At 36.2% G+C, this 23,050-nt stretch overlaps 1 protein-coding gene across 3 annotated transcripts in view; it reads right to left on the reverse strand.

The window, feature by feature from the left end:
* PIAS1 (protein inhibitor of activated STAT 1) overlaps window positions 1-23,050 on the reverse strand; it is a 121,345-nt gene that overhangs the window by 27,594 nt on the left and 70,701 nt on the right. For all 3 annotated transcript variants that reach the window (XM_022579873.2, XM_022579870.2, XM_089907069.1), the window contains exons 3-7: window positions 21,688-21,772; window positions 21,376-21,423; window positions 18,048-18,138; window positions 17,265-17,399; window positions 9,253-9,358 (exon numbers count right to left, since the gene is read on the reverse strand). In XM_022579873.2, coding sequence (XP_022435581.1) covers window positions 9,253-9,358; window positions 17,265-17,399; window positions 18,048-18,138; window positions 21,376-21,423; window positions 21,688-21,772 — 465 coding nt within the window. The remainder of the gene's footprint in view (window positions 1-9,252; window positions 9,359-17,264; window positions 17,400-18,047; window positions 18,139-21,375; window positions 21,424-21,687; window positions 21,773-23,050) is intronic.

Below are 23,050 nucleotides of genomic sequence, written 5' to 3' on the forward strand. Positions count from 1 at the left end.
TTCTGGGCTTCCCTGGTGGCGCAGTGGTTAAGAATCTGCCTACCAATGCAGGGGACACGGGTTCAAGCCCTGGTCCGGGAAGATCCCACATGCCGTGGAGCAACTAAGCCTGTGTACCACATCTACTGAGCCTGTGCGCCACAACTACTGAGCCCATGTGCCACAACTACTGAAGCCCACGCGCCTAGAGCCCATGCTCCGCAACAAGAGAAGCAACCACAATGAGAAGCCCGCGCATCACAACGGAGAGTAGCCCCCGCATGCCGCAAGTAGAGAAAAACCGTGCACAGCGACGAAGACCCAACACAGCCAAAAATAAATAAAAGAACTAAAAAAAAAAAAAGAATTAAGAATTCTGCCTTTATTAAACTTGATGATCACAGAGTCTGGATTTTTTTGAGATGGTCCAAATCTTAGATATTCTATTCAACTGCCTCCATAAACTAGTGGATCTCAACTAAGATGCACATCAGAACTACCTATAGAGCTTTCTAACTTATAACTGCCCACTGAACCAAAATGGGGAAGAGGGACACTAATAAGTTTTTAAAAAGCTCCAGATGTGATTCTGATGACAGACTAAAAAATCATTTTATGGCCTGGAAATTCAAAAATTTTACAGTCTATATAACTCATAGGCTGTCTATCACATCTAAAAAGGCACACAATCCGTGGGTTTTAGTTTGGAAAATATAGTTATCATATCACTTACGCTAATTAATATTATATGTAAATTGTGAAAAGTATGCTTTTGCCATTATAGACCCAATCTTACTCCAACCTTTCTTATAAAGATACATTTAACAAACAGTATCTTTTTAAAGGTGACAAACAATTGCCACACGAAACAAACATGTAAATAGAATTCTAATGTGATTCCTAACCATTCTGCATGTCTTCACCAACCACTCCCTAACACCCACCATGCACACAGCAATGGGAACAGTAACTGACTTTACATCTTATCTATTTAAACTTCGAGTTAAATGAAGCAATATCATAGATCATAATATCAGCCTTATGCAAAACAAAGTTCAGTGTTAGTACTTTGAAAAAAAAATGAAAAAGGAAAGGCAACCTGAGGTAGTGGTTCAGAGCACAGGATCTAGAGCCAGCCTAGGCTGTAATTCAGCCTTAGTCATTTAACTTTTCCATGCCTCAGTTTCCTCATCTTGTAAATGGGAATAATAACAGTACCTCATAGCATTGTTGTAAGGATTAAATGAGTTAATACAAATAAAATGCTTTAAAATAACCTAACATTATACTAAATAAATATTAGTTATCGCAACTTAAAATAAAATGTGACTTGTATGTTTATTTTCTCTCAGAGGTGAAAGAATTTTCTGAAATTATTTTAGAATTAGCTTATTAATTTCTATTTTTAAAAAAAACTTCGCTTTTCACCTTTGCCATTATAGGCTCAATTCTTTCCTGTAAAGATATTTTTAATACTTTAGGATCTTGATTGGATTGAATTTAACCTACAGATCAACTTGGAGAGAACTGACATTTCTCCAATAACAATACTGAGTGTTCTGATCCATTAACATGATGTATCTCTTCATTATTCAGGTCTTATTGTAATTACTCTCACCAATGTTTCATAGTTTTCAGCATACAATTGTGCATATATTTTGTGTAACATATTCCTAAGTATTTCATATTTTTAAAATTCTTATTATTTGAATTTCAATTTCCAGTTGTTTACAGCTAGTAGAAATACAATTTTTATAAACTGACCATGTATTCTGCAACCGTGCTAAATTTACACATTGGCTTTAGTAGCTTTTTTGTAGATTTTTTGGGATGTTTTCTATACAATGAAGTCATCTTCAAATAAAGACAATAATTATTGTTCATTTCTAATCTGTATGCTTCTTTTTTCTTGCCTTATTGTGCTGAATAAGATCTTAAGGGCAATGCTGAATAGAGGCATTAAGAAAGATATTCTTGCCTTATTCTCAGTCTTAGGGGTGAAGATTTTTACCATTAAATATGATATTAGCTAAAGGCTTTTTGTAAATACCCTTTATTACATTGAAGCAGCCCCCTTCTCTCTATTTTGCTGAGTTTTATCATGAATGGATATTGAATTTGACCAACTGCTTTTTCTGAATCTATGGAGACGATCACATGATTTTTTCTTTTTTAGTTTGCTGAGATGAGAAGGTGAATTATATTGATAGATTTTTGAATGTTGTATGAACCTAATATTCCTGGAACAAACTCTATTTGATCCCTATGTATTACCTTTTAATATACTGTATTTGTCAAAACAATTCTGAAAAAGAAAAATAAAGTTGGAGGACAACCTGATTTCAAGAATTACTATCAAGCTTTAGTAATGAAGACTGTGTTATTGGTATAAGGATAGATAAATAGGTCAATGGAAGATAATGGAGTCCAGAAATAAATTCATACATCTATGGTCAACTGGTTTTTGACAAAGGTGTCAAGGTAATTAAATGGAGAAAAAATTAGTATTTTCGAGAAATGTTATGGAACAACTGGTATCTGTATGGGGAGAAAATGAGCCTCTAAAGCTTACTTTGCATCATACACAAAAATTTATTTAAAATAAACTGTAGACCTAGATCAAAGAATAAAACAATAAAACTTCTAGAAGTAAAATGTTTGTGACCTTGGGTTGGACAAAGATTTCATAGTATGCAAAAAGCACAAACTATAAAATAAATGCAGGGAAAAGTTGAATAGATATTTTATCAAAGAAGCTATAAGGATGGCAAATAAGCACATGAAAAGATGCTTAACATCGTTAGTCATTAGAAAAGTTCATATTAAAACCACACGACATATCACCTACACAGTGGCCAGAATGGCTAAAATCAAAGCAGCCTGACAGTATCAACTGCTAGAGAGAATGGGGAAAAAACTCTAAATCTCAAATCTTCTTGGTAGGAATGCAAAAATGGAATATGCACTTTATAAGAAACTGCCAACCTCTTTTCTATACATTTATCATATGACCCAACAATCCTAGTCCTGAGTATTTACCCAAGAGAAATGAAAACGTATGTCCACAAAACTGATATTCATATGCAAACTGCAAATGTTTTAGCAGCTTTATTCATGATAACGAAAAGCTGGAAGCAATCTAAACGTCCATCAACTGATAAATGGATACCCAAATTACAGTACAGATAAATGGAACACTACTCAATAATAAAGAAGAGCAAACTACATGAATGAACCTAAAACCATTATACTATGTAAAAGAAGCCAGAAACAAAAGGCTACATGTTGTGGGATTTCAAGTTCTGGAAAAGAAAAAACCACTGAGACAGAAATCACATCAATGTTATAAGAACTGGGGGTAAGGAGATGAGACAGAATGCAAAGGGCCACAGGGGAACTTTCTGGGGTGAAGAATGTTACATATTTTGATTGTGGCATTTAGTTCATGATTGCATACACCTGTCAAATTCATCAAACTGTATACACTTAAACAGGTGAATTTTTACTGCTTGTAAACTATACTTGAATAAACACAACCAAAATAAAAAAAAGAAGAAGGTGTGGGGGGGAATCAGTATGTTAAATTTCATAAGAAAGTGAAAAATAAAAATAAGACATCAATATTCATCCTGCTGCATCAACCAACACCGGGTAAATCTTTCAGGAGTTCAGGTTTTCTGGTGTCACTGTGAGCTGCAGCCGTAATAGTATTTTACTATATGATGATTAATTTACTAAAATTAATCTTTGAAAATCCCTGTTGTCATGTGCTATGAGAGTTAGCCACTAGTCACATGTGGCTATATTTAAATTTAATTAAATTTAAAATTCAGTTCCTCAGTTGCACTACCACATTTCAAGTACTCAACAGACACATAGTACTAGTGGCTATCACACGGGACAGTGCAGATATAGAACATTTCCATCACCACAGAGTGTTCTATTAGTGCTGTTCTAGGTTTTCAAAAAAATTTCTATCCTTTTTAGAATTTTTTTTTTTTTGCAGTACGTGGGCCTCTCACTGTTGTGGCCTCTCCCATTGCGGAGCACAGGCTCCGGACGCGCAGGCTCAGCGGCCATAGCTCACGGGCCCAGCCGCTCCACGGCATGTGGGATCTTCCCAGACCAGGGCACGAACCCGTGTCCCCTGCATCGGCAGGCGGACTCTCAACCACTGCGCCACCAGGGAAGCCCTCCTTTTTAGAATTTTAAGGCTGTAAACAATTGAACATATTAAGTCCAATACTTCATTTTATAAGCAAGAAAACAGAGGCACAGAGATGTGATCTTTTACTCAAGAACTCTTTTCATCAGTTTACTTAACAAAAGTCTGAGGATCTACTATGTGCCAGGCCCTGAGCTAAGCACTAGGAATTCAAAGAAAGATAAGATTAAGTTCCTGCCCAAAGGAACTCATAGTCTAGTAGAGAGCAAAGATACTTCTCTAATGTGCTGTAATGGAAACTAGCTCAAAGTCAATGCATCAACTCTGGGGGTTCTGAGATACCTCCTGGAAAAAGTGAAACATGAAGGATAACTAGAATTTAGGCAAAGTAGGTAACAGGGAAGTCTGAGGCACAGAGAACAATACTGGCAAAGCACTGAAGAAAAGAAAAGAATTCATTATTTTTGGAGTAAAAAGAATGAGAAGAAGAATGAATACAGATGACACCGGAAAGTAATAAGCAGGTGCCACACCATGGAAAGCTATATGTTTAAGTCATGTTAACAAGTTGGAGTTTTTATCCCATTGGTGTTAGGAAGTCATGGATTGCAAAGAAATGGTAAGATTAGATCTGTATTAATCACTTAGATTGCTACCAGAAGAGAGATATAAAAAGGGGGGCCAATGGGCTTCCCTGGTGGCGCAGTGGTTGAGAGTCCGCCTGCCGATGCAGGGGACACAGGTTCGTGCCCCAGTCCGGGAAGATCCCACATGGCGCGGAGCGGCTGGGCCCGTGAGCCATGGCCGCTGAGCCTGCGCGTCCGGAGCCTGTGCTCCGCAACGGGAGAGGCCACAACAGTGAGAGAGGCCCACGTACCACAAAAAAACAAAAAGGGGGGTGGGCAAGAAAGGAGAGGAATATATAATTCAAGAATAGGTTTTTAAAATAAAGGCAGGATATGAGAGCTTAAATGAGGTCAGTGATGGTAGGGAGAGAGAGAGCTCGACAGAGTTGAGAAATATTTAGGGTTTATGTCTGATAGAACTTAGTGAGTTCAGTTTTCACTACTTGAATCTGAGGAACCAGTGGTATATTTCGGTGAAGACAGTTAGCTATGTGTATCTACATTTGAAATTCAGGGGAAGGTCTGGAATGAAAATATGTATTTGGAAGTTGGTGCTAATTTAAACCACAAGAGTAAATGTGATTATCTCTAGGGAAAGTATGTATGTCCTTGTAGAGACCAAGGACAAAAACCCAGGGAAAACAAACATTTAGGATACTACCCTTAAGAGTATCCATTGAAGGCAAGTGATTGAGAAGAAATAGAGATGAGAATTTCAAGGAGAAAGTTGTTGGTATGAAATGCAGCAAAAATATCTGACATAAACTGAAAAGATAAACTTTAAATCTGGCAATCAGATTGTCACTTGTGACATCTGCAAGAGCAGTTTCAGTGGAATGATGGGAGTTAAAAGTTCACAATGGGTTGCAGTGAGGAGGTAGAAAGGGAAGTGTAGATGACTCTTTGAAGAAACTAGGATGAGAACAGGAGGAACACAGATCTCTATCTAGAGAGTAGCTTGCTTTTGTATTTTCTAAAGGATGAAAAAGACTCGACAGTGAAGGCTGACAGAAAGAGCCTATAGAGCGGAGGAAGGAACTGAAAATACAGGACAGAGAGCAGATAAGTGAGCAGAGAGGCCTCGTAATGCTGTTTCTGAGCATCTCCATCTGGATGCCTCATAGACATCTCAAATAGCAAAAGTCCAAGAGTGCACTCTGATCTTGCGCCTGCAACCAGATCTTTTCAACACTGTTTTCCATTTCAGTAAATGGCACTACCATGTAAGCTGGTGCCTAGTAAGTAAGGAACCTAGAACTCCTTCACTTCTTTTTCTTCACTCCCCACACGTAGTCACCACTTCTCCCCTTTAACACCTCTCAAACCATCAACTTCTCTCTATTTCCATCACCATTACTTCAGTTCAAGACATCATCGTCTCTTATCTGTACAACAGGTTCGTACCTGGCCTCACTACAACAGCCTAGCTCCCCTTCAATTCAGTCTTCTAAGTGAACTTTTTATTGCCCATATCTGATCGTACCACTCTGCTTAAAAATCCTCTAAGGGTTTTTTATCATCTGTCTTCATATCATCTATATGAACGCACCCCATGGCTATCTCTCTGGCCACTTTCCTCCTTTGTTCTCTCCACTCCAACTCTACTGGCCTTGTCTCTTGGCATATTCTCCTCCCATCTGGGGCTTACCTCCTCCTCATCCTTACAATCGTGTCTTAAACATCACAGCACCAGAGAGGACTATGTTCTCCTGCTGTTACCTCCAGAGTTCCCTGTCTTTCTTCTTTAAGACACATGTCACAACTGTAATTCACTAATGACTTGTACAATCATTTAATTCTGTCTTTCCCACTGGACTGCAAACTTCTGACGGATGCAGAAACAGTATGTGTTTTGTTTAAGGCTACAGTCTCCTGTGCCTGGAACACAGTAGACTCTTCATACAATTTCTTGAATGAGAAGAATAAATGAATAAAAAATTAACTTTGGGCAGGAAACGGGACATTTCCTCCTGAGATTGAAGAGAATAAATAAGGATGGGTACAAATGAAGATAAGTTGAAAAGTAGTTTTGTGACATTAAGGAAGAAATGGGCAATTTAGACAAGTCACATCTTGTAGCACCGATTTTCTTGCGCTGACAGTGTTGAAAGAGGGGGAATATTGTTTAAGTATGGCCAAGGTTTAAAGTGATTGCTAAAGGGAAAAAGAAGAGGAGACAGGAACTTGACCAAGAATTAGTAAAGGACTGCTTTGTGATAGTGGTGAGGGGACAACTCTACGTGAAGACGGAAACCGCGATACAAAAATCTACTAGTAATCAAATGAATCAGCGTGGATTTCTCTGTGAGAAGTCTAAATACCATTGACTTTATTTCAAGAATAATGTCTGATTTGACTAATAAAATTTTGCCAGTAGAATTCATTGATAAGATTAAGAATGACTTACAATGAACATATTTGTGGGTAATTTGATTCTACAAAATATCTGAGAAACCCACCAACATTTTCTTCTGTCAAGTTGTTTCACACAATCTTTTAATTACATAATTAATTTGTTGGGTAACTTATTTCTTTAGAGATAGCATAAAGGCAAACAATCTGTTCTTTAGTCAATTATGACAAATATTTTATTGGTAGGATCCAAATTAAAGTTTTGTTGGTTCCCCAAGCCAACAAGATAAGATACAAAGTTCCACAAAAATCCAACCCAATCTGCAACTACTCTCCACCTCCAGGATTTATCAGAGATGAAATAAACCACTCTTGAATTAAGTAGCTTTTGCTGCTTAACAGTGGCTAACAGTGGTTCGTTCTAGTAAATAAAATAACTCTAGGCTCACCTTCCCACTCTCCCTCCAGATGGTGCCACAGCTGCAAGCGGAGAAGAATTTACAGCTTGAGCAAAGACAGCTTGCCTTATTATTATTATGCAACATAACAGCTTCATCAGCTTTCAGCTTTATTTCTTGGTATGACCTTTTCTACACAGGCTCACACAATTCCATAATACTTTCTGACTAAATGAAATTCTAACGCTATGTGGCAAATACGAAGATTCTCAGAAGAATGACCAGAATGGAGTGTGAAAAAAGAAAAATTCTTCTCTTGTGTGCCCCTTCAAAGCAGGTGTCTGTCCCTCCTCTTCTTTCAGGATCCCCCACTCATCTCCTTGTCCTTGCCAAAAGGTGCTTCCACTCCCCTAGACCTCAAACCAGACCTCTAGCTCTCCACTGTCTATCAAGGAATGCCTACAGAGGCATTAGCCACTAGTGTGCTCCTCTTGACTCAGAATATTTTCAATTTTAAAAGCACCCTTTTTATACAGAAAAATCCTTCAGTGAACTCTTGAGGGTATACTGATATTCAGAGGTAATGGGATCTTTTAATCCGGCATAGAAACAGGTTAGGAAAAGAGATAAAAGCTATGTCGCAAAGGGAAACAAGAGGAAAGGTGGTCTTACTACCTTAGTTTCTTTCTACCAGAATGTTCCTAACTACAAATCTGATAGTGGGCTTCATTAATCAACTCACATCAAGAATCCTTAAAGGGTAGCTATCAAACCCCATCTGTAAAAGCTTTGTTCTCCAAGTGCCCATCCCCATCCCCCAATCCATCTATCTCTCACAAAGAAGAGAATAAAGGAAGAACTTAGTTCAACTCTTTGGAAAGGCCACCAACCTCTGGCCTTAACCCTCAAACACTGAGGCCAGAAGAGTCAATGTGCCCCTTACTACCTCTCAAGTTCACCTGAACAAAAGGAACCATCTAGTTATTCCTACCTAAGAACCTAGATTTTGAAGGAGCTTTAGATATGATGTGGTATATAAACTTCTTGTTACAGATGAAGAATAAGAGATTCAGAGTACGAGTAGACTGACTTTCCAAGGCCACATAACTGGTTAAAAGCAGAACCTACTTCATTATTATATCTACCACCCCACTGACTCTCTTTTTACTTTGTTAATGCAGGGATGTTGTCATCACATATCCTTGGACATTTTTCCTGGATAAACCTTAAATATAAAATAATTCTTGTAAAATATATGCCAAGATTTCCTTTCCATCTCCTAGAATTCCTGAACACTTATTTATTTTTATGAAGCTTTGGTAAAATATTCTTCTGTATTCATGTACTGACTTTACAAAGTTAATTTTAAGATCAGTAAAATATAAACTATTTAAAATATACGTCATGACAAAGATATTAAAACTACTCTTTTTTTTTTGGCCCCGCCACACAATGTGTGGCATCTTAGTTCCCCGATGAGGGATCAAACCCGTGCCCCCCTCAGTGGAAGCGCAGAGTCTTAACCGCTGGACTGCCAGGGAAGTCCCTAAAACTACTCTTAAGCCTTGAATTACTCTAGCTCACAAAACAAAGTTTTCAGTGTTTTAATCCACTGTGACAAGCTCTAGTAAAAAAAGAATAAACCCTAAAATTTCTTGAGTTGAAAAAACACTATTCTAACCTTTACCAAAATAGTTCAGCTGCATAAATAAAATAAAGTTATCATACGTACTTAAAGCTCTAGAATGATCCGGATTCCTTATTCCCTTTGCTCGTAACCTCTGAAGAAGAACTGTTGAGGACAACTGTTTTACAAGATATACTGCCATGGAATAGTTCTGGAAAAAAACAAACAAACAAAAAGATGTAGAAAGCAAACAACATACTTAAGTAAATAGGTACATCTATTTTAATCCCACAATGATAGGGAAAGAAAATTAACACCTGTTTAAAACACCTACTGTGCGCCAAGCACTATCTTAGGTGTTTTCATGAATGCTAATTCATTTAATCTTAACCAAAAAGCTGCTGAGGTAATCCTATTTTTATGGATGAGGAAAGTGAAGTGCAGAAAAGTAAAAGAACTTGTTCTAATTTTGCAACTTTCAAGAGATAATGCCAGGTCTGTCATGCTTCTGTATTACCTGACTACCTATGCTTGAAGTTAATCAATTTAGGCACTTATGTAAAGAACATTGTTAAAAATAAATATAAACCAATGCCAATAAGATGTCAAAGTCATCATAAAACATGTTTAGCAGGTAGCAGTAGCTATTTAAAAAATTAGACTGGCATCCTAATTTATACCATTTAATCTCTCTCTATGCCTTTAACTAGTTTTGAAAAGACCCTACTTGGGCTATTATCACAACAAGCAGAGGGAGTATTAAATATTTTCGAAGAGAAGCTGATGGTTTGGCAAAAGAACAGATGAATATCCATTACCAGCAGAGGGACTACCCAGAGATGGTACTAGGAGAAGGGGGACAAAGAAAATAGTTTATCAACAAGCCAAGGCAAAGTAAAGGGTACATGACTGGATAAGAGGAAGAAAAGAGGGCTGAGGCTTATGAAGGGTAAGAGAGAGATCTAAATGAGAAGGCCCACTTTCCACTTGGTGTTGGAATCAAGAGATTTGGAAAGAAGCAAAAGGAAAAATAATTATTGCCATCTTCTATTTATTAGCTACATACAGTTTTACACACACTCTTAACATATACTATCCACTTCATTTAAACCTCAAAGAAGGCCTGTAAGAGATACGTAGGGCAAGTATCTTTCTAAGTAAAGGACTGATAAAATGGAGGCACACAAAAATGCTTTTAATTTTAAATTTTAAAAAATATATGTAATCTGCTCATGATCATGCACCTGCCTGATGACAAAGGTGGCACTAGAAATCAAGAGGAAAGTGAAGGGATGTCAGGACAATGGACTAATGGCCAAGGCCAGTGTAGTTCTCTACAGTTCTTGACTTCACATACCATTTGCTTTGACCCTCCTAACCTAGTCCAATGTACATTCCAACTTTCAGTTACTTTCACACTTTGGAAAATGCATCCCCCTCTTTTGGCAAGAAGAGAATATATTGTACAATACCCTCTGGAAGGTCAAATTTTCACTTAGAGTTCAGAAACCTATCCGTGTTCACATGCTACACATTTTCCAGGAAAAAATGAAGTATCAAAAAAGCTAATTTGGGAGGGATAAATTAGGAGTCTGGGATTAACATATGCATACTACTATATATAAAATAGATAATCAACAAGGACCTACTGTATAGCACAGGGAACTCTGCTCAATACTCTGTAATAACCTAAATGGGAAAAGAAGCTGAAAAAGAATGGATATATGTATATGTATAACTTGAATCACTCTGCTGTACACCTGAAACTAACATTGTAAATCAACTATACTCCAATATAAAATAAAAATTAAACATTTTTTAAAAGCTAATTTACTTTCATTAATAAATCCCATAATTTATTAATGAGGAACAAATAACCTTGAAACTTACCACAATTTTAGACATACAACATACCAATCTAATATAAAACTAAAAAGCTCCTTTTAGAAAAAAAATCCTTATTCACCTTTATTATTTGATTAATGGTTCAAGTATGATAGAAACTGCAGAAATGCTAATTAACACTGTGTAATTATTATATATACTACAGCCTGAATCTTCAGAACTAGTAATCACCCTAAGGCTTTATATAAATTTTTAAGGAGAGGTCAAGTAGAAACTACAAGTTCAGTGAAAAGGTATGTTCACTCTAGTTGAACCATGTAACCAGATAAGAAATTAAAAAAAAAAAAAAAGGAAGCAAAAAGAAGGTCAGGTATTAACAAACACCACTTGTACCGATAATATGGAATTAAATTTTATATCACATGAAAGAGATTCAGCAGCAACCCCCACCAAAACTTCACAGTGGTATAATATCTCTCCTAGGTAGATGATATATTGTTCCTGCTAACGCTTCAAAGTACTACTTAACTCCAACTACTGAAATATATTGCATTACACTGATGTTTTTGTCAAATGCTTTTTCAAAGTCTTCAAAATTGTCTATCAAGTTTATAGGACGTTTTCTTCATTATTAAGATATGATCTCATTAAGTGCCCTTTACACCAGTATCTAAATAACTTCTCTACAAACAATGACAATTTAATAAATGGCTAGATGCAGCGATTACTCTGAGGTAGGATAAGAAGTTACAACATAGTTCACTTATTTCCTTCAAGCACGGTACTAGCTCTTCTTTTTCTCTTATATTACAATTTTTAAAATTGAGCTATAATTGACATATAATATTGTGTAAGTTTAAGGTGTACATGTTGACTGAATAGAGTTATAATATATTGTAAGACGATTACCACCATAGCATTAGCTCTTCCATTTATTTCCTTTGAAGACATAATGCTAACACCTCTCAATGGCAACTAATAATACAGAAATTAATCCCCAAAACAGTAAGAGATCCTACATGAACTATTCAGAGTATCTTCACAAGCTGAATAAAACTAGGATCAAAAACCAATCTAATAAGTTATCTTTTGGGCTTCAGAAAAGAATAATTTTCTTTCAATGTTTTATTTCAAAAAGAAGGTCTCCAACTTGTAGATCATGGTGTACACAAATCTTACCTGGGAGATCTTCAAATCACTGAAGATTACTGTTTTCTTTCTGAGGTGTGGAAGGCTTCCCATGGAAGAATATTTCCCCCTCTCCTCTAGTGCTATATATCAGCAACCACATTTCCCTCCTCTCCCACAGTTTGACTTCTTTCATAGTTCACTGTAAACACCCTGGTGTTTATACACTTTTCACACACAGACAAAACCCCAAACATCTGCAATACCCTCTTCAAAAAGGGGGACAAAAACAGGGAGCCCAAGGTACACTAGAAAAAAACATTTAAAAGGATTTTAAAAACCTAATAGTGACCTACTGATTAGGTAAAGAAAAAATACATAACCTTGATAGATCCCAAAAAAGGATTTTGATAAAATTCAAAATCCATTTCTCTCAAAGATATACAGTAAAAAAGAGGACCACAGGATTATGTTGTTGCTATAATTAAGTTCTATCAAAAATTAATAGCCATTATAATACTTAATGTTGTGACACCAGTATTCTCATTAACATTAAGGAACAAGCCAAGTATGTCCGCTAGCACTCACATTACTTAACATTGTTCTGAAGGTTCTAGACAGCACAGAGAACAAGAATAAGAAATTATGGCCTAAGTATTAGGATTATCATTATTCATATAATGATACATCTCAGACTCAAAACTGCCTATTTGGAAATACCAAGAAACCTACTAAAAAGCTATCAGAACCAATACGTGAATTTATGTACTAAGTAAATATTCAACAATAACTAGCTTTTAAATAAAACAATAAATACATTTTTTAGAAAATACAACAGAAAAAAGATCTATTTACAATGGCAGTAATAATAATAAACAACACAAGAATCAATAAAAAATATGGAAACTTTGTAAGAAGAAACCTATTAAATTACTGAGGAACATGAAAGAGGATTTGAATAAATGGAGAAACATACAGTTCCTGAAATAAGGACATTAAATACTGTAAATAAGTTAATCCTCTCTAAGTTAATATACAAATTTTAAAGCAAGCTCATTTATTCCCAGAAAGATTTGGGGGAATAATGCAGGGGAATACGTCTTACGCCATGCAATTACTTTTTCAACATTTTCACTCTCCTCAATGCCCCGATTTCTTCTCTCACTCTGAGCAGACTTCTCTCACCTCCTATCTCACAGACTTAAGAGAATTCATCAGATCAGAACTTACCACCTCTCCAGTACCAATCATATACATGCATCCAATCCTTTTATTCCACTAAATAAAGAAGTTGTCCCTCCTAGCTACAATGAGTTAGTTAATGAAATTCACTATTGATTATTTTTCTCGTGTATATTTAATCTCTTCCTCCCAAGAAGATACCTGCCATCATCCTTTATACATGTTTAACACTCTCCCATTAAAGCAAACAAATAACTCTCATCTCAAATTTCCCTCCAGCTCAGCTGTATCTATTTCCAAAGCTACCCTTCTATAACTCACTATCTCCACTGCCTTACCTCTGCCTGGTCACAATCGGGCTTCTCCTCCCACCATTCACCAAAACAGCTCATGCTAAAGTCAACTTTATGTTTCTAATCCAAAAAGTATTTTTTTAGATTTCAACATACTTGACTTCTCAACATCTGTTCAGTACTGCTTACCATCTCCTTTTTTTTTTAATAAATTTTATTTTATTCACTTATTATTTTTGGCTGCATTGGGTCTTTGTTGCTGCGCGCAGGCTTTCTCTAGTTGAGTGGTGGCTACTCTTCATTGCAGTGCGCGGGCTTCTCATTGCAGTGGCTTCTCTTGTTGCGGAGTACGGGCTCTAGGCACGTGGGCCTCAGCAGTTGTGGCTCGCGGGCTCTAGAGCACAGGCTCCGTAGTTGTGGCACACAGGCCCAGTTGCCCCGCGGCATGTGGGATCTTCCCGGACCAGGACTCGAACCCATGTTCCCTGCATTGGCAGGTACATTCTTAACCACTGTGCCACCAGGGAAGTCCCTGTCCTTCTTTTTTGAAACTCCTCCCTTGGCTTCTCATACCCACCCCCCGTTCTGCCCCACATCTCTGGTACTATTTCCCCATGTCCTCTGCAGGTTCATTCTCTTCTATCCAGTATTAAAAGTTATAGTTCCTCAAGAATGGTAAGCCTTCAACACTCTCTTCTTTTTACTTGTTACATTTCCCCTAAACAATGTCAGCCTGCTTGTATGGCTCTAGTAACCACCAATATGCAGATGACTCATTTTCTTCTCTAGCCCAAACTTATCCTCTGAGCCTATATGCCCAATGCCTCTTCAGAATGTCTCAAAGGCATCTCGAACTCAAAAGCTTCAAAACTGAACTCATGATTGTCTCCATGTAGTCCTCCAATACTCCTTCCTTCAAAGCGAAGCAAAGCAAAACAAAACGCACCTAAATGCAGTCCTTTTTCAGTGTTTCCTCTATCTCAGTAATATTATCATTTACCTTGTCACTCAAGCCAGAAACCAAGGAGTCATCCTTGACTTCTCCCTTTCTCTTAGCCCCTATTTCTAATCTATCACTTAGTCCTACAGATCCACCAATTTATCTCCATCCCCAGTGCCACCACTCTAGACTAACATACTATTTCTATCACTAACGCTTCAGCAATAGTAAGAGGTAACCTCTATGCATGACTCTGGTCTCCATTCAAGCTGTTCACCACTCTGAAGAGTGGCCTTTTCTAAACAGAAATATGGCCCTGTAAACTTTCTGCTTAAAAAGAGAATATCCTTAACATTAACATTACCTCAAAGGCCCTACACGGTTTGGTCCTTTTTTACCTCTCTAGCTTCATCTTGTACCCTGTTCTTCCCCATTCTATGTACTCTAGCAATTCCTCCTCCCTTTCAGTTTCTTAAGAAGAACTAGGCTCACACCTGCCAGTGGACTACTCCGAATGTTGTTTTCTCTGAACCTTTCACCTAACTGATTCCTTCTACCCTTCTCTCAGCTCTTAGCTCAGTCATTACTTCCTCAGGGAAGCCCTGCCTGACCTCTCTCTAGTGCAAAGTGGCCTTTAATATACTCTAAAATCACCACACACATCTTCTTTATATTACTTATAATACAGTTCACATTTTCGTGTGTGACTACCTGCCCCCTAGATCCTAAGCTCCAAAAGAGTCAGGACTTTTTTTTCTCACTATGGTACTGCCAGTCTTCAGCAGAGTGCATGGAATATAGCACACATTCTATAAATTTCAAATGAATTAGTGAATAGACATGAGCTCATATCATAAAACTGTAATAATCAAAACTATTCTGAAATTGTGCCGGAAAAAGAATGCTAGGCTAAGAAACAATACAGAAAAGTTCAGAACACACACACGATAAATCAAAGCAAATATATAATAATGGTGGCTTCAGAATTAGCATTTATTTAGTCAATGGTATTAGAACTGGCTATTTAAAAAATTAAATTTGTATTTCACACTACACATAAATTCACAATGGATTAAATATTTAAAGGTAAAACTAGAAACCTCAAAAGTCAAGAAAAAATATAAACAAATTATTTATGTAAGATTGGGAAGGGCAGACAGACTAAACTTGATGGAGGCTGACTGGAAAGACTATAAAGAAACAAAACTGTGCAACTAGAGATTATAATACTAAGTGAAGTAAGTCAGAAAGAGAAAGACAAATGCCATATGACATCACTTATATGTAGAATCTAATATATGACACAAATGAACCTATCTATGAAACAGAAACAGGTACGTAGAGAACAGACTGATGGTTGCCAAGGGGGAGGGCAATGGAAGAGGGTAGGAGTGGGAGTTTGGAATTAGCAAATGCAAACTGGTATATATAGGATAAATAAACAACAAGGTCCTACTGGATCGTACAGGGAACTATATTCAATATCATGTGATAAACCATAATGGAAAAGAATATGAAAAATAATGTATATATATGTGTATATATATATATATATATGTAAAACTGAGTCACTTTGGTGTACCACAGTAATTAACACAACACTGTAATTCAACTATACTCAATAAAAAATAAATAAATAAAAGAAAAACAAAACTGGTTAAGATTTGGCTCCATAATAATTTAAATCTTCTACACATTAAATAAAAATAAAGGGCAATAGACTAGAAACAAACATTTGCCACATGTAAAAGAGGGTTAAATCAATATATAAAGAACTCATAAACAATAAAAACAGCAATACAGAAATAGATATTGATATGATTTTTAAATGTGAATAATCACAAACATAAAATATGTCCAACCTCAATAATAATAAGAGGAGTACAGGGGCTTCCCTGGTGGCGCAGCGGTTGAGAGTCAGCCTGCCGATGCGGAGGACACGGGTTCGTGCCCTGGTCTGGGAAGATCCCACATGCCACGGAGCGGCTGGGCCCATGAGCCGTGGCCACTGAGCCTGTGCGTCCGGAGCCTGTGCTCCGCAACAGGAGAGGCCACAACAGTGAGAGGCCCACGTATCGCAAAAAAAACAATAAGAAGAAGAAGAAGAAGAAGAGGAGTACTAACTAAAACAATGTGGTACCACTATTTACCTATTAAAATTAGTAGAGATCTTAAAGAAAATAAAACTCAATGTTATCCGTTGACAGGCACGTGAATAAACACAAAGTCAGAGAATAAATCTGTACAACATCTTTTGGTAAGGCAATCTGCCAATGTACACAAAATTTCTTTAAATTCTGATGCTCTTTGACTCAGCAATTCCACTTCTGGGAATTTACTCTAAGGAAATTACCATGTATGTATGCAAAGTTAGAGCTACTAGGATGGTCTTCAAAATGTTCTTTGAAATAGTAATCAATCAACCAAATAAATGTTCAACAACAGGGAACATCATATTGGAATATGACGTAGCCATTTAAAATTATGCAGATGAACATGAAATGACATAGGAAGATGTTTATGAAAATTACTCAGTGAAAGTTATCAGGTTATAGAACACTGGGTAGGGCAAGATCCCATTTTTTTAAATGGGAACATGTTGAAAATTCATTGTGAGACAAAAATAAATCCTTTTGCAACTCATTTTATTTACACACAAGCTCAGGTAGCCATGGAGATTAACCATTCCTTATAATACAAAAATCTGGTAGAAACAAAAATTTACTTACTCTTCCAATTTCTGCAGTCCATGAAACAACAATGGTGTTTGGTACAGTTGTGGACAATCGGACAAGTGAGGTGATATTAATTGGTCGGCTGGGTCGCTTTGGTTCCACACCATTTTTAGTAGGTGGAAGATAACCCTAAGGATGAAATATAATTTATTTCTATTTATTACTTCCACAATCATTTCAACTTCCATTCCTTAAAAAAAAAAAACCTACAAACTACATATGAGAAAATGAGTATTTTCATTTAAAAGTAGAGAAGCAAACGTTTGTAAGAGTTTCCTGTATGTTTCTCTAAACAACCATACAGTCTCATAGTAAGCCTGAGAAAAATACTGGTGGCAGAACTTAAAAATCTCTAAAATTTAAGAATCAGGTTGAATTCATAAAGAGCTTGGATAAGTATATAAGGACTATTTTAAAGGTGAACAATAACAGCCCCCACTCCTCTGTTAAAGGCACAGCATTCTTCAAATCTCTATTCAACCAAAGCTTCCAGACTCACACGAATACATCTGAGGTTTTGTTGAAACAATCTCGTCTTCCCAAAATTCAGTAAAACACTAAAGCTACCACACCCAACTGCTAGACTATGTCTCCATAGCTAATGTCACAGCTGTTAATTGTACACAGTTGGTACAAGTGTTTCACTCAGTCACATGAATATATATCCAAAATAAAGATGTTTTCTTAACGAAAAATATGATTAACAACAGCTGTGATGACTTATTTGCTAGCTATGTTGGCAATGCATTTTTTTAAAAAATAGCTTTTGGGACTTACTGGAAGGCTGCAAGGTTTTGTATTCACTTTCACGCAAAGATTGGGTGGGAAGTGATCTTCTTGTGGACAACTGGTTTCTGATAAACAAAACCTAAACAATAAAGGACAAGTTTAATTACCTTTATTAAAGGATGACACCACATTAATATTTTTGTTCCATAGCTAATCTAAAAGATGGTCAAACTTAATAACAACAGCAAAAAACTACTAAACCTGAATAAATACATGAAATAGGTTCAAAATAAATAATTCTGTCAATGTAGAGTTTCAGTGGTCACAACTACCAACCTGTAGTTCTCTTCATAATATTTCCAGTCATTTGTTCAAGCATGTTTTGGGGGGGAGGAGGTGGGGAAGTGCTCTGTGGTTGAATAAATTTAAGAAATTTTGAATCAAAAAATTAAATTACATTTCCTCCATATAGAACTTCTCAGAGCTAGGCTAACAATAACTGTAACTTTTTAAGAGGGAAATATAAATATATAGTAGTTCCCAAATTTATTTGTCTGTGAAACATTTTTTTGGTTCTCAGCAGACTATATTGAAAATGCTAGAAGTCCATCCCCAGGATCAAGCTCTGTCCACCAAGCCCAGGTACTCCATTATTCCCTGAAAACTGAAGATGCTGAATAATAACATTAATTGTATTATATCCACATGTGTTTAGAATACTATTTTAGAAACTCATGGAAACATTTATTTCTAAATTAAATGCGTTATCTTTTGGGAAAACCAAGGACAACTATATAATTTCTACATTCTCACTCCATTCTTACATAGATCAAGAAATAAATTATTAATTTGCTATTTAAGACAACTATTCTTGATTATTATACTTCCTTATTCCCAATATAGAGCTGAGGCTCATTCCACTTTACAGAATGTTCACAGCACCTTTGAGTTACATGTTAAGAAGAATGCTATCTCTGAATTCTGTGAAATATTCATCATGCACAAACACCTTCTCTCAACATCTTGATCTGCCTGCCATGCAATCTGTGTGAGGGAGTGTCCACAAAATGGGACAATTTTCTATATAAAATTTTATGGGTACATATAAATATACGGTCATCTTTAAGCAGGGACAATCTGTAGCTTCCATTAGATTCTCAAAGGGGTTAGAGATCCATATAAAGGTTGAGAATTACTAATCTACAAAGATTTTCTCAAAATATACTTAACAAACAGATGTCAAAGCCCAGAAGATCATCTCTAACCCCAGCAGAAGCTTCTATTACAGGCCAGTTCTTTACTTTGCAACAGTAAGAGGATGCCATAAAGCTTTAAATCAATTACTCCAATGCAGAGATAAATTAGAAACGTGGACCTGGCTGCCTGAAGCTACAGAAAAGCAATAATTTATATGACAAGTTGACTCCTATTCAATTAAAAAGTGAAAATCTAAATCACCCTTACAAACCGAAGACAAAAAAAGATTTTAAAAATGGGGAACAAGAGCAGAAAGTTTCTGTATAGGAGTTCATGGGGGTGGGGAGGGAAAACAGATAAATGAAAACAGATTAGGAATCTAATAGAGAAAATATTGATCCTAATTCTGACCAAATTGTTTTCATGTTTTAGATAAAGACTTATAACTAGGATAGTGGAAGGTATACACTCCCAACTTAATACACTGGGATTGCTGTAGGGGGTGAGGAGGGGATGAAAACAATTTAGTAAAATACAAAGAACCACCTAACAATTACCAAATATAATACAAAATGGTTCTTTTTTCATCAAATTCTGGAGATAAATTTGATGGCTAAGCCATTTTTAACCGTCAAGATCCCCTTAGAACCTCTGAATTGATCTTAGAAAGAAAACCTTCCTTTGGAATGTGAACCATACCTCTTTGCTGCTTTAAAGAATGCAGGCGTACGTTAATACTAAGGATAGTAACTAGATCCTTTGTTTTAGAGCTATGGTTTTCAAACTTTATTTTAGTCTTGGGATACTCTCCTCAAATGAACACTAACCCAGAAGTCAAACATGTAGAACAGATCAAAGCCACATTACTTTGGTTCAGAGTGTGTGTATACGTGTGTGTCAGGTGGGGGAATTGGGGGCGTTGGGGAAGAGAAGGTGGAATGGTAGCCAGAGGGTAGCCCCCAAACAGTGGATCCAAGCAACAGTCTGAAAACCACTGTTTTAAAGGACAAAGTCACATATCAGTATGAACAAAATGTAAACTACTGAGGCAGGGAAGTAAAAAATATTACAGCAATATACAATTAATTATGAAGGCACCATATTTTAGTCCTTTAATTTATTCAGTCATTATCATAGTCTGTCCCTGACAGAGGAAAAAGTACCTTTTACACAGAAACACCTTTGTCAGTGCCTTCCAAAACCAAGACCTCAACCTCTCCTCTGCTTTCTCAGTTTTCATCACACTATTTTTGAACCTAAATCAGAGTTTTTCACATTATTCCATGAAGCAATGAGCTGGTGCTTTCATCTCTTTTCTGATCTCCTAGTGTATTTATAATCTGTACATACAACTTAGTATCTGATTATTGAGATTGGGCTATCTGTTTGACTTATCCTTCCCACTTTATAGGGAAAACAGCTTGTTGAGGAAAACAACTGTCTTGTATTTCCTCTTCTATCCCTATTGCAACAAGAACAATGTGGGACACTTAGGTTTACACAAGGATAGTCACTGAGTAAAAACAACAGCATAAGATGGTTTATGTAAGCAACAAGAGAGAGACATATTAACATAAAAGATGTCTTAGATATTCTTAGAAGAAATGGGCTAAGAAAAGAAACAATACGGGCAGTAGCATGTTGAAAATTTTTCGTTTTCCAAATTGTAAAATTTCGTCTTTACAAATCTATCAAGAGATGTCTCACATGGAATCTAAATTAGAGAGTATCTAAATTAATGGTTTAAAAATACAGGACAAAACAAATTAGACTATTTTGGTTCTTGTTAGTCCATGAGACACTGTAGACTTAACCTAAGTATTAGTTCTTTATCTACAATAGTTTGCCACTCATGCAGATAAGGTCTTTGCTTTCATAAAACTTGGTACTTCTAAAGAGCTGACCACCATATTTAAACATATCATTAGCTGGAGCTTCTCAACCAACCAAGGGCAACCAAAATAGAGAAATATGGTTAAATATATGGCACATGACTTGGCTACATTAAAATCTAACTTTGATAGTAATTAGGATGTATCGTAACAGGAAAAGGTTTTCCCTCACCCAAACATCTAAACCCAATACTTTCAATATACTTACTGAAAATCAGGTAGATTTTTTAAATCTTTAAGAAATATTAACTTTTAAACTTTGGATATATACTGTAGCAACACTGTACCTTAACTGGACCTGCACTGTGAAGTCACATTTGGTCCCAGAAATATCCCTAGAAAAGACAGAGTAAGAACTACAGTTATTTTAAAGATATACAGAGGAAAGCTGATTCAAAGACACTGTTACTCCAGAAAGTATTTCAGATTTATCAGAAATATTAACAGTTATTAGGGTAACTAACACTATAATAGTATTTTCAATACTAATATTTGCATGACAATAATACTCATCCAATACACTGTTTTTAAAAGTCACTTATTATAGACAAAACTGGATTCAAAGGTCAAGCTGCAAGTTACACTCGAAGACAACTTACATGGAACTACTGATTTGCTGCACTTGTTGTGGTGTCAGTGCAAATGCAAAACAGGTTTCTCGAAAGCGCTGGCTGTTGTCTGATGCTAAAGAAGAAAAGAATTATATTTTTAATTACCTTCAAATTCATCAATATAGAACACAACAGCAAACAAAACAAAAAAACCCAACCATTCACACACCTTTAAATTAACTAGGACAGATTCTAGAGTTTAGATAACAACTCAGTTAAGACACTGAAAAATAAGATATGTGCCAATATCTAATCATATAGATGTCTGCATCTAAAAAGCACACTTGTATAAAAACATGCTGATATTAATTTTATTTAAAATAATATAAACCCATTTAAAGATACATGGCTTCTGAGCTAAGTAACAAACATATACATACACCTTGAGATCTGCACAGGTGAGATGACAGTTGGACTTGAAGGCAAATTAAGAATTTTATCATCTCCCATCTAACTATACCATGCCAAGTTTTATACAATAAATATCATCATATACAGTTTCTCCTATGCTTAGATGAAATGACATCAAAATGTGCCTGTGGTCACTATCTCAAAGGAGGAAAGGAGTTACAAGAAGGGAAGGAAGGGAATAGAGAGAAGGAAGGGAGGGAAGTGGAGGCAGGGAGAGAGAAAAGAGCAAGAGAACAGGCAGGGAAGCACAGGTCAGTGAAGACCAGGGATTCCTACAGGGCGCTGCCATGAGCAACAATATTTCTGTTGGCTTTTAATACACGTTATGTCTATTTTTAAAATCAGTGGTCAATATCCCTCTTGTTCACTAATATTTCCTCAGTGCTTGGCACAAAGAAGCACTGGATGACTGTTTGTTGAATGAACAAAAGACTGAAAATTAAGAAATACCAAACTTAATTATTTAAACTGTCCTTTTCCAGGATAATTTTCTAGAACAAATGGATCACTGAAAGTTATTACCAAGGAACTCCTAGCCTGTGGGCCACTTAAACTGGTGCAGAAAAAGGAGCTGAACCCATCTCTAAAAGGGTTCAAACAAAGTATAAATGGAAGAAGTGAAAGGAAGGTTGAACTCTATCTAGATCAATGGTCTGCAAACGCATTTGATTATTTGTACCTTTCAGCAAAATAATTTAGCATATACCATGTATATGTTATGTATGTTAAACTATTATATTGATATTGTATATGCTATAAAACACACCAAAAATAGAAGTTAAAAATGTTAAGATTTGACATAAAATTTTAGATATTTTTGTGAATTCGATTTTATGGAAAATCTCAACTTTACAAACTTCTGTTTTACAGGTAGATATTTTTTCCTTTATCCCTATGGATTGTCTTGTGTACTTCCTGAGATGCATACCCCCAACATCGG

This window comes from Delphinapterus leucas, chromosome 2 (assembly GCF_059928025.1).
Source record: "Delphinapterus leucas isolate spDelLeu-1000000601 "Yukka" chromosome 2, BTC_Dleu_Yukka2, whole genome shotgun sequence".
Taxonomy (NCBI): domain Eukaryota; kingdom Metazoa; phylum Chordata; class Mammalia; order Artiodactyla; family Monodontidae; genus Delphinapterus; species Delphinapterus leucas.